At 37.0% G+C, this 13,237-nt stretch overlaps 1 protein-coding gene across 2 annotated transcripts in view; it reads right to left on the bottom strand.

The window, feature by feature from the left end:
- The window catches only part of ralgps1 (Ral GEF with PH domain and SH3 binding motif 1), a 30,216-nt gene extending 18,493 nt beyond the window's left edge, over window positions 1-11,723 (bottom strand). Inside the window, exons 1-6 of one of the 2 annotated variants that reach the window (XM_024264848.2) lie at window positions 11,153-11,723; window positions 4,786-4,924; window positions 4,566-4,670; window positions 2,388-2,438; window positions 1,800-1,883; window positions 227-316 (exon numbers count right to left, since the gene is read on the bottom strand). In XM_024264848.2, coding sequence (XP_024120616.1) covers window positions 227-316; window positions 1,800-1,883; window positions 2,388-2,438; window positions 4,566-4,670; window positions 4,786-4,842 — 387 coding nt within the window. In that variant the 5' untranslated portion in view covers window positions 4,843-4,924; window positions 11,153-11,723. Of the gene's footprint in view, window positions 1-226; window positions 317-1,799; window positions 1,884-2,387; window positions 2,439-4,565; window positions 4,671-4,785; window positions 4,925-8,937; window positions 9,505-11,152 lie in introns of those variants that run through there. The other variant, XM_024264849.2, reaches the window with a different exon arrangement.
- Window positions 11,724-13,237: the final 1,514 nt, after the last annotated feature.

The raw sequence follows: 13,237 nt of genomic DNA, 5'->3' as shown, positions 1-13,237 counted from the left end.
TCATTCCACACTTCCATTTGGATGCTTAGTAAAGGCTGAATAACAGTCAGGTTTGTGTCTCAGCGTCACCAAATTGTTGTGTTGTTGCTCTGACCTGCTGACCCAGATGATGTAACATGTTCTTCCTCCTTAAGGAGGAACAAATCTGCCCACACTTTAGCAAGAACGACAGAAATATAAAACACCCTGTGTGTACAGTGTGTGGAGTTCTGTTCCTTTAACTCACCTTAGCTATTTTGATAAAATGGCTCAGTATTTCCGCTCGGATTTTCAGCGTTTGGACCGTTAAGATTTCTCTCACCAGCCAAAAGCTCACCTGGAACAAGGAGGAGAAAAAGACAAACGACATCAGGATGAAGTGCACTTCTACTCCTTTTCTATGCAACGTATTTGACCAGAAAAAGCACAGTGTGGTGAAATGTTGGAGAATAATAGGCAGCAGGTGGTCTGAATCTAGAAAAATGACCAAAGCTTAAGGACCCACTCAGAGGAAATGTGTGTTTTTGGTGTTTTTAACATGTTCTTGTGGTATTTTTGTCACGATGGAGGACATATATGAGGAAAATTAAGCTTAAAGTTGTTTTTTTTAGTATTTTTTTATTATTTTATTTTTAGGGCTTTTTCTCCTTTTTACTAACAAATATAAACATGACGACATTGTGTAGAATCTCATTTTTTAAATACATCTTTATGTGCTTTATTGTCATTCTAATAATAATCCACTCTTACCATTATTTTTCTCATTTATCTGACATGTTAAAATTCAAAATATAAATAAAATAACTTGATTAACTAATAGAAATTACCTTAAACTTTTTATTTTCTGAAATTGTTAGCACTTTCATTTAAAGCCAAAGAGCCACAATGGAGGGACGAAGGAGGATCAGGATGTTGCAGACCCCTGATACAGGGCAATCAAAATTAATAGATTACTTTAAAGGTTTTTGTATGACAAAAATTTATTTAGATTAATCAAACGCTCAGAGTTTACTGCTGAGTACATGACTAATAACAAATGAAACTAAAGTCTTTCAAAAGTCTGTTGAAGTGTATTCGATTCAGGAGCTTCTAGAAAGCTCTAATCAGATCACAAAATGAGTCAGGCTTTAGAGACAGGACATTTTCATGGCTTCTCAACCCTCCCCTTTGTCTGGATTCCTTCTAGAACACAGATGGCAAACGCAGCTCTTTGCAAACTGAGAAAGAAACAAGGTCAAGCTCCTCGCTCTGACAGCAACCACATCCGCTGCTGCCTCTTTCTCTGCTGGGCTTTTGGGCTGCAGGAAGAAAGTGCCAAAGCTAACCATCCGTTTCTTGAGTGACAAGCTTTTACTCAAACCCAGATTAGGCCTGAAAATGCAGCCGCTTTGGCTGCTCTCTGCATAATCTACTGGTTCTCCCAAGCCTCCCGTCTCTCCTGCAGCAGAGGAGGAGCAGGTTTTCCATTTGAGCAAATAGCTGCACCCTCATAGAAACGCGGTGCATAGATGGCCTGAAGCATTCATGACAGCTGCACCTGAAGCATTTTAGACAACAAATGTCAGCAATCTCAACTGCTTCCACTGTTCTCTGGAATGTTCTGGAATAGGTCAAACTTTTACCTAAATAAATCTCTTTACATTTCTGAACAAGTCAGAATAAACTCCTTGATTTCAGCTCAAAGTGCTAGAAGAAACCCGTTTACTAAAACTCCAATAACACACATATCAAAAGCAGTATCTACCACTTCCCTTTAATGATAACGATTTGAAGCAGAAGAAAAGAACTGATGCTTGCTACACAAACCCTGAGCACTGTACCTGATTGAAGCGGCGTGTAAATGCAACCACATTTGGAGCCAACCTGTGCTTCTCCTTTCCATTCCATCCACAGCTTGCAAGCTCCTGTCAAGGGACAAAAACACACATCAGAAAACACACACACTTCAATCTGATCTGATACAAGAGACACTTTAGTGAGAACAGTTTGTGTGGACTGTGGGGTCTTAAGGTTATTTAGTATTAATGGTTGCAAAATTGCAACAAATATTTAGAAAAAGGACTAACTATGTAGAAAATTGTGTTTTAGTTTGTTTTTTAACACATTCTTGTGGCTTAAAACTGTATTTCTGAGTATTTTGTTATTCAAATTGTGGGGAATGAGAAACAAAATGAAAAAAGCTTTCAATTGTGATAGATTGATGTAGAATTGTGAAGCTAGCAGGAGAGCAGGTAATCAGATGGAGGTTCTGATGACTTCCTGCTGCTCTGCAGAAACTATGCTTCAAAATGTGACACGGGTTTCTTAATGTTTGCTAAAATCTAATTAAATGGGACGCTTTTACAGTGACTGGAAATATTTCTGCCATAGCAGCACATATTACTTCCACCTTTAATAGTCTGTCTTACCTCTGGTTGAATAGCTTTAAAAACTGGAGCATCCATCAGAGTAATTTGGCTCTGAAATAAATAAAAAAATGATAGATAGTAAATATGTTTAAAGAACTGTACATGAAAAAACAAAACTAAGTAACATTGAAATTATAAAATGATGACTCATCATTGGTTCTATAGAAATGTGAGTTAAAAAACAAACAAACAAAAAATATACTTTTGAGTCATTATGGTACATTTTAGAATAAAAAAAACATACATTTTTCTTTTAAAAAAACTGTAAAACAGGTTCTAGTACGAAAAAATAATTAGATAATATTACTAATTATTCAGGGAAGTACAAATGTCCAATGAATATTTTTAGAATTTTATAAAATTAATAAAATGTAGTCATAAATTAAAAAAAATAGTGTATTTATGTATGAAAAAATAGTTTGAAGTGATTATGTGTTTGATGCTATTATTTTTAATTTACTATTTATAAATTGTTCCAGAGCTCAAAAGAAAATCCACAGTTATAAAAGAGGGGAAGTACATACAGTTACTACAATATTTGAACATTTCTCTATGCACGTAATAGTTGGATAAACATAATGTACGAATTTTTTCTATATATTTATTTGATTTTATTCTTAATACAATTTTTGTTTTGTGATAACCATGCTTAAATAAATATGTTTTTAAACATACTTTCTAAGTGACAGATTTCAAAGGATTCCTGTGTAGGTTTTCACAAGGTTCGCACCGTTTCTGCTATTTTGGTCCATTCTTCCTTGCAGATCTCCTCAGGAGCTGTGATGTTTTGAGCCTGTTGCTGGAAAACATGAACTACTGACTCCATCCTCAGTTTCTCTATTGGATCGAGGACCAGAGAATGGCTAGAACACTCCAGAACCTTCAAATGCTTTCTATGGAGCCGCTCCTGTGTTGCCATGGCGATTTCTTTTGGGATCATTGTCATGCTGGAAGATCCAGTCATGTTTCCCCCTCAGGGGTTTGTCCAAAACCTCTCCATTCATGGACTCATCCATCCTTCTTTTCAAACGGATTACTTTATAGAAAAACATCTACAAATCATGATGCTTCCACCCCCATGCTTCAGAGTAAATATTGTGTTCTTGGGATGCAGCGTAGGAAGAACCTTTGTTGCTGTGCTTCCAGCTCTTCAGGCCATTAACTAGTTCCTCCGTATAGTTCTGGCATGTTCCTCGTTGTTCTGTAGATCACTTGTCCTCTACCAGGTGAGATCTTTCATGAAGCTCCAGGTGGAGTGAGACTGTCAGTGATCTTGTATTTCTTCCATTTTCTAATAATTGCTCCAACAGTTAATCTTTTCTCATTAAGCAACTATTTATCATTGATTGGTTCATCCCAGTCAAGTTCTTGTTCCTGGTGTCCTGCGACAACTCTTTGGTCTTGGTGGAGAGGTTACAGTCTGACTGTTTATCCAGATAGTCAGCTCAAACAGGTGATATTAATACAGGTAACCAGAGGAGGATAGAAGAGATTCTTAGTGAAGAAGTTACACGTCTTGTTTGTTTGTAGGAGATAAATACTTAACTTTCTCCATCATTATATAAATAAATAAGTTCTTTAAAAATAACAATTGTGATCTCCTGGATTCTTTCCTTACATTCTGTCTCTCACTCTTTACGTTTATCAATAATGAACTTTACAGACCAAACTCGTCTTTATGTGAAGCAACTTGCAGAATTCAATGACTAAAAAAATAATTTTTTGCACCACTGTATTATAAATACTTATTTTTTTCTTTCAGATGGGTTAACTTTTTCTATGTACAACTTCCTTTGGTGGTCATTTTAGTTGTTTTTTTATCATTTACACAGTTTTTTTTTAACTATCGTAAAACGCTAAACCTCACATTTAGAAAGAAGACATTTATTTTTCTCTAAACAAAATCCTCAGGTTGTGAGTGGTGTATAAGTTTGAGAACTTTATTGAAATTAGGTTTTGCTTTTTATAAAGATTGGGGTGTGTAGTAAAATTAATTTACATTCACACTTTTACTATAAGTTCCAAATTTTGCGTAAAAAAAACCTGAAACTGTATTTTTGTTATTTTAAACCAAATTTTTTCAGGGGGAAAAAAATCAAAAATATGGTAAAGGAGCATAAATAAGGACTGGGTGCAAATATTTAACTAATGTAGCATAAGAAATGACTTTATACTCACTGCAAACTCCTCAGGTGTCACCTTAAGCACGTCGAAGACGACTGCATCGTAGCTCTTAGCGCAGTCCACATAAGGTCCATCCAAGGAGCATGAACTGCTGCTTGCCTGACAGACAAACATCACAGCAACTTTCAACAGACTGAACATGGCTTAGTATTAACTACAAAGTCAGAAGAATATTTGTCCAGTTTAGATGTTACTGGTGGAGTGGAGTTCGTACCTCTGAGGTGACTGAGTTGATGCTGGTGCCATCCAAAAGCCCGTTTCTGCGATACATGCTCACAAAGGCACTGGTGGACTGCACAGGTCGGGGCTACAGAGGCCTTCAGCTTGGGGCACAAATGACTTCCACTCCATGCCTGCAGACAGAGGAAACACCTGGTTAAATGTTGGAGTACTTCAGCAGGTTTTCTACACTGAACATCATTTCAAGTATCTTGGAGTTCATTTGGATCACAAACTGGGTTCTGTAGGTCTTATATTCCAGCTGCTTACAGTGCATTTTTAAATAAGAATATATTTTAGGAGTTTTTACAATGTCTTTTAGAAGCATTTATTTTATTTTCATCTTTGATTTACTGTGTTTCAGTGTATGATGGGAACCAGAAAACCAAATTCCTCCCGATGGGGATAAATAAAGTATCATATCTATCTAATGGTGGGCAATATGGCGAAATGTATCATGTGGGCCATAGAAAAATGTCTATCGTGCCATTTCTCTTCTATCGTTTTTAATTGTTTATTTTTATTGCTGAATTTTTTGTGCAAAAATGTGTTTTTGCACAAAAACTAGTGCTTCCACAAATTATTATTTTAATTGTCGACAAATAACCGATGATTTTTTCAGATTAGTCGACTAATCGAGTCATCCACGAACTGGATTTAAAGCACACATCTGCATTAGTTTTAAACTAACTAAAAATAATATGTATAGCATTACTTGTGATAATGCTGTAAGATGAATTTGGCTGCTGATAATGCTAGTGCTGATAGCTGAAGATGCTGAAATTAATAGTTAAAAAGGCTGAAGTTAATAGCTGAAAACACTTAAGCTGATAGCTAGCTAAAATATGAATCAATCTCCAAATTAGCCTAAAAACTGAAAAAAAGCCTAAGTTAGCCAAAATAGCTAGCTTGCAGCTGAAACATTAGCTAAACTCTTAATTAGCCTAAATATGTCAAAATAGCCAGCATGTAGCTGAAATGTTACCTAAACTCCAAAATAGATTAAAAACAAAAAAGCCTAAATTAGCCAAAACAGCCAACATGCATCTATAATATTAGCTAAACTCCTAACTAGCCTAAAAAGCTGAAAAAATAATAAATTTTCCAAAATAGCTAGCATGCAGCTGAAATATTAGACAAACTCCAAAAAAAGTCTAAAAAAAACCTTCATAAATCCCAAAATAGTCCATAAAGCTAGCATAATGCCAGAATAACCTTTATTACACTCTGACTCCATATAATATAAAGTAACAACTAATCGACTATTTTAATAGTCAATTAGTCGACTAATTCCCCTATTTCCTACTAAAATTGAAACTTTTCTGCATACAAATCTTTCTCTTTTATACTTATTCAGTTACGCTTTGCTTGAAAAAATAAAGTCAGAGAAAAGTAAGTAATTTTTTTTCAGAGAATAACTGAAAATATACTTTATTGAGATATATGTCATTAATGTGATATCAAATAATCTATATCATTATATACGATTCTTCCCATATCACCCAGCAATATATCTGCCACACTGATATTTTAAGTCGAGAGAATGATTTGAGTTTGAAATGATCTGACATGAGCTGGACACAGAGGCATTATGGGTAGGGAAAGGGCTATAGATCACTGCTGAGCTCTAACACAGAGATAAAGGGTTGCATCCGTTTTTAGCTATAAAGCTGCAAAACGTCTGTCAATTTGAACAATTTGAAATATATAGATCTACAACAGATTGATAGACTAAATGTTTTCTTTTTTAACTAGAATAGTGAAGTATTTCATGTATGTTTGGATACACACGTCTACTATATTTAATATTTATATCAACAAGGTCCAGTAAATAGGTTATTACACACTGACTGATGTCAATTGTTTTATTCCATTGATAATTGTAATTTACAGCATCATTTGAGTGAGACAGTTCAGTGTCACGCTGTAATCAGCTGATTATTTCTGAACTGAGTCAGTCTGGATCAGCATCCACACAGCAACAATGGGGAAGAGCGAGCTTGACAGTTGTTCACAAAGCGATCCGTGGCGGCCCACGCGAGCGGAGCGCGACACAAAAGTCACGGCTCAAGTGGCGGTCTGTGCACAGACGGCTGTATCCAAACACATTTGTGGAAAGTGATACGATAGAACACAATGTGGTTGGAGAAAAAAAAAGAGCACAGTCAACAGCTCTGAGGGGGATTTTGAATTGTGTCACTGGAGCCAGAACATTAGGACAAACCCAGAGGCCGAATCAAGGTCAGGACCTCCTGTCAGGAGGTTTTAGAGCCATTCACACAGACAGAGAGCTTCCATGCACACTGCATGTTTGCAGTGAATCATGTAAAGGGGAGACCCAGGTATTTATCGATCTATTTGGTTTAAATAGTCTAAAACGGGGGTGTCAAACTCAATCGCACAAGGGGCCAAAATCCAAAACACACCTTAGGTCACGAGCCGAACAGGATAAACATTTATTAAACACTCTAAAACAAAATCTTTAAAACCATAATTCTTTAATATAATTATGAACTAGATATATAGCATTAACTGTGATTATTTTAGTGCAAATGCTGTAAGCTGAATTTGGCCACTGAAGATGCTAGTGCTGATAGCTGAAGATGCTAAAGCTGAAAGCCAGCTAAAATATTAGATAAATGCCAAATTAGCCTTGAAAAATAATTACCCAAAACAGCTAGCATGGAGCTGAAATAATAGCAAAGAGTTGAAGCTGAAATATTGGCTTAGCTCCAAAACAGCCTAAATAAAACTTTAGAAACTTAATTTAGCAAAAAAACAGTTAGCGTGTAAATATACGCTTAACTCAAAAATAGCCTAAAAAAACGTAAAAAAAAAAACCCCAAAAAACTTAGATTAGCCAAAACAGCTAGCATGTAGCTAAAAAAAAAATAGCTAAGCTTATAGGTTTTTAAGAGATTTGACTAGTTTAAATTAAGAAAAATAACTAAGATCCTATGAAGACCCCATATTGAGAATTCCCTCACAGTGCAGCAGCACTACTGAAGCTGCGTTTTTACAGGTTTAAGGAGCCTCCCACATTCTAAACACATCCCTGGACTCTTCCAGTCTCAGCCAGAGCCGCTGCAGCTCTAGAACATCTCAGTGTCACCTTCAGGCATCACAAGGGTGTCATTATTCAGAAGGATTTCGTCCTTAAACCCAATCTGTCTCTTTAAACATAGAACGGACCATCGATCCTCTTCAACTAGAGGACAAAAAAAGCACCATTTTCTAAGTAAAATGTATTTGTTTTTATTCGTCTCTTTCTGGTCTTCTCAGATCAAAGTCACAGCAGACCATCCCCCTTAGTCAGTCGGATTCTGATGGAGGTTTCTTCCTGATCTTCCATTTAAAGAGTTTTTCTCCCCACTGTCGCTTTTCCTTGTTCAGCACAAGGATTACACCAAAAACCTTTTGATGTAATCTGTCATTGAGAAGCCATTACTACGGCTAAAATAATCCGGTTTTAGAGTAATTATCTGGATTATAATTAATAAAGCTTTGAGTGAGTTTTTTTCTTTTTTTTTTTGGTGGCACTCTGAGTCAATAGTGTGAGCGAGATCTTTATAAAAAAAAATAATCGAATGTGTGTGAATTGTTAAATGCTTCAACCAGTGTTTTCTAGATGATGGTTATAGTAGCTCTACTATCCACAAACGTAGACTAATAGAAGTCTGGGGTTTTACACCATTTACATATCCATGATATCAAATCTTTGAATGTGTTGACTTCCAAAAAATACTAGACTAGGAACTAAAAATTGTTCATTTCCTCCATTCTCTAAACCACTTAAATCTCGTAACGAGGTTGCTGGAGCCTATCCTAGCCAGTGAGAGGTAAAGGCGAGGTACACTAGTTTAGATGTTTCACCAGCCCATCACAGGATAATACAATTCAGAAACAATTCACAATCATAATTTAACCTACAAAGTATGTTTGTGGATTGTGGGAAGAATCTAGAGTTTTCCAGCTGGGATTTGAACCACGGCCTTCTTCCTGTTTTAACTACTACACCACCGTGCAGTCCTGTTCAATTCATTTTATTTTAACTTTTCTGATTAAAAAAAATACATTACGAGTGTTTTTTTTTTTTTTTTTTTACAACAGTTGGTTACAACGGTCGAAATGTTAAAGATTAACCTACCAAGAAAGAGAAACATCACCCCAGCTTTACTGGCATCTGTACGGTGCTTTCCTGTGAAAATAATCACTATTTCAGATAGGATCTACCACAAACTTACGGCAGTTTGAACACACTAAAGTCGTGTGTGCATTCTTCACACAGCTTGTAGAGAGGATAAACTCAAACTTAACTGACCATCACCCACTGTTTTAGCTGAAAATGTGGTTTTGGGGACAGTGGGCGACACAGCTGGGTTCTTTTAGTGTGGAGTTTACCTGCTCTCCCCATGCAAGCATGGGTTTTCTCCAGGCACTTCTGTATCAAAAACATGCTTCATAGTAGCCCCTCACCATAAATAAAAAATATAATCAGCCTGTGTAATACGTGTATCACAAGATGGGAATAAATTTAGATTTTTTGATCAATCGGATCAAACCTTCAATGCGCAGAACAATCAAATTGAGCCTTTTTATGGTAAATGGTGTACACTTGTATAGCGCTTTTCTACCTTATTTGAAGGTCCAGAGCGGTTTACAGCCACACACACATCCTGATGGTGGCTCTGCTGCTGAACACTGGCACCAACCTTCCATCAGAGGCAGCGTGGGGTCCAGTGTCTTTCCCAAGGTCACTTTGATACATGGGCTGGCAAGACGGGAATTGAACCTTCAATCTTCCCATCAGAGGTTAACCGCTGCACCACCCGTCTCTTATGCAGACGTGGGTCATTTGGAGTTTAATTTAAGTTACAGTTAATTTTACTTAAATAAATGTGTTGCAGTGAAATAGACATGATGTATTTGTTGTTTGTTGTTTCAGAATTGATTTTAAAATTATTTTATTGGTTTATAAATGTTTTTACGGTATTGGGCCTTCTTATTTATCTAATATGATTTTAAGGTATGAGCCCTCGCTGATAACCAGCTAAAATATTAGTTAAATGCCAAATTAGCCTAAAAACTGAAAAAAATGTAATTTAGCCAAAACAGCTAGCATGTAGCTGAAATATTAGCTAAACTCCAAAATAGCGCAAAAATATTAATAAATGTAAAAAAACTCAAAGAAGCTAGCATAATGCGATAATAACTTTCAACCTTACTACACTCTGACTCCATATAATATAAAGTAATGACTAATTGACTATTAAATTAGTCGGCGACTATTTTACTAGTTGGTTTGTCGTCGATTGGTCGACTAATCGTGGCAGCCCTAATCAGAATGGAGCTGAGCAGAGAGCTTGTGGTTAGTCATAGCTTGATTGTCACAGCTACAAGCTATTTCAAATAGTGTTTTCTTCATCTGCTCCTGATTCACAATGAATTAAAAAATACTCAGAAATGCAATTTTAAGCTTAATTTTCTTTACATATGTCTTTCATTATCAAGAAAAATGCCACAAGAACAAGTTAAAAGCACTATTTTCATAGGTCTTTAAGGCAACTTCTTATTGTTTACACAGAAAGTGAGCACATTTTGAGATGGAAGTGATGTGTACGGAACTATAAAGGTTCAAATGTTAATAAATAAGCTTAAAATGTACTTTTACTTTTTAAAAATAATCTACATTGTAGATCAATGCAATGGGATCAATGTTTTGAAGTGTTTGATTAACAAATTCAGTCAGGCGCTGGAATACATTTGACTTCATGCTATTTTGTGTCCAACGTTTCATCCACATCAAATTCCCAAAGAGTAACATGGAAAACAAATTTAGAAACACAACAATGAACTACGTCTTCTGGTCTGTGCACCGACTGTAATGTTCATTTTGTGGCTGTCACCTCAGCATCAGTTTTCACTGGTCTGGCAGAGAGATGCTCTTCCTGACCCAACATTATATCCGGGCTGGGGACTGGCACAGGGAGACCCACACCCCCTTGAACCTCAAAGATTAAAGCGCATATCCATAAAATTAAAACTAATGGTTGCGTACCACCATCCTGTTTGTTCTTAATCCATTGATCACGATCAATAGCAGCACCAACAGATCTAGTCTGATGCTGGATTTCTGGAAGGCCCCGCGAGGCTGGATGAGAGGATGGACGGATGGATGGATGGATGGGCGCAGCTGCAGCAGCCCTGCAGAACCCCGCAACAACACCCAACAAAACGCCAATGTCACGCACGTCCGTGCGCACACCGCGTCCACAGCAGACGCGCGCTCGTGACATTCTTCCCCCCTCCGTAATGAAGCCGAGGAGCCGGGCCCGCATCCTCCCGCCCGCGGGGCTGCTTACCGTTCCTGCGGTCAGTCCTTCCCGGCCGCCGTTGTCCTGCTTATCCAGAGGACAGCATCGCGGCTGGGGGAACCATAACAGCGCCAGACGCAGAAGCTCACGCGGCGTCTACCCGAGCTGGTTCCTCATCTGGACTCCAGCCGGGCCATGGCGACCGAACCACCGAGCCCAACGACACCGACGCGTCAACAAGCTCCGCGACGCCTTCAGAAAAACAAAAGTGAAATTGAATAACAACGACCAGCAGGAAGTGGCAGGTAGACGCATCCGCTTTGAAGGACAGCCCCGGTGTCCAATCAGCGGGCCAGCTTCTTACGGAGATCCCGCCCCTAAGAGAGAAGAGCCAATCAGAGGAGGGCTGTGGTTCAGACGCAGGTGCACCCGGAGATAGAAGGAGTCATAGAAGGTCCGAGCCAAAAGATCGAGGAAAAAAAACGAAAAAACTTTAAATTTCGTAAACAATCGTGTCCCCAGCCCGGATAAAATGCAGGGAGGTGTCAGGAAACACGTCAGCCAAACCTAATGTGCAAATCAGTGAAAAGTGTGTGTTGTGGCCTCCACTGGAGGAAAATGCTGACAGGTGAAATTATCGACTCAACTTTATCCTCGGTTCTTCCTTAGAAAAACATTCTGTTTGATTTTATTGATTATGATAATAATCTATCTTCACAATTCTGTCTGATAAATCTCACGATTTTATTAACAATTAAACTAAATTTATCAAACTCCAAAATTACACTCTGAGCTGTTTCAGCTTTTGAGATCCACATAAAAGTTATTTTATTTCAGTTTTTTAAGCCTCCTTAGACCAAGGGTCTGTACCCTTTCACAGTAAAAGAACCATTTGGGCTCGTTTTCTCTTAGTAGGAGTCACAAAGTCGTATTTTGTGTATTCATTATAATCTATTTTTTTCATAATAAATATGAATTATGCTTCATTTGTGGTATGAATAAAAATAGAAACATAAGAAACAAGCATTTTCTCAAAATGTGAAATTGTTTTTTATGTTTGACAGAGGATTTAATGATTTCCTTTCAAAATAAAAGAGCCTTGTGCTAGACCAGATCATCTCTAGAATAAAATAACAAAGGATCAAACTTTTTCTCCTTGACCTCTTCAAGTCATCGGGGATGTAAAAAAGCCTGTACATAGTATATCTTCGAGGTGCATCTCAGACATAAATTTATGAACTTAACTAATCTAAATAAAATAAAGGCTAATTTAGTAACCCTTACTTGAAACAAATACTATTATTTTATTTTTATTTAGTCAGAGATTCACTATGGAGAGGTAAAAGATCCACAAGTGGCTCATGAGCTGCAGGTTGTAGACCTGTGATTTAAAAAAAATGTTTCTTATTCTTTACTGTATGTTATCTAAGTGATGAATAAAGATTTTTTTATGATTCAAACCGCATTCTTTTATAGAGAAGTATTCATAAGGAATGGGGAAAGAAGCCACATAAATAGCACCATCTGTATTAAAGGAGTTTATTGAAACTCCACATTCTCTTCTGTGATTAGTTTATGCACACAGACCCACTCTGATGAAAATTATATTCAAACAATAGAAAAAAAGTTTAAGGAAACAAGAAAAAGGGCATCTGATACTAAATAAAGGGTTTGTGAATGTAAAATTAGAATTTTTTTAGTGTGGCTGGGTTCATGAAGCAGCTCCACTATAACTAAAAGTGTTTAATATTTACCAGCACTGACTGTTGCAATAGTTAACCAATGATGAAAAAAATACACAAAAAATCTACCTGAGTTTTTCCTTATTAATTTGACTCAATGAAGATTTTGCGCTTTTATTTGTTTTGCTTACTTTGTGCTTTAAAGACACACTCCTTTAAAAATCGAGGTTTTTGGTGTTTTAATCGTGTTTTTGTGCCTTTTTTCTGCATTTCTGACTATTTCTTTTTTTCACACCGTTGTGAATTTGATAAAGATTGAATTTGTTGCATAAAAAATACAAACTCTCTCTATTCTGATGCATCCACTTGGAGACAAATAGGTCGATGAATTTCTTTGCTTTCCTCATCTGAGCTGGAATCTGGATCAAAACTGTCCTGCTGGATTGCTCCG

This window comes from Oryzias melastigma, unplaced genomic scaffold, assembly GCF_002922805.2.
Source record: "Oryzias melastigma strain HK-1 unplaced genomic scaffold, ASM292280v2 sc00345, whole genome shotgun sequence".
NCBI lineage: Eukaryota > Metazoa > Chordata > Actinopteri > Beloniformes > Adrianichthyidae > Oryzias > Oryzias melastigma.
The sequence above is the reverse complement of the archived record's forward strand: the minus strand, read 5'-3'. Positions and strand labels throughout refer to the sequence as shown.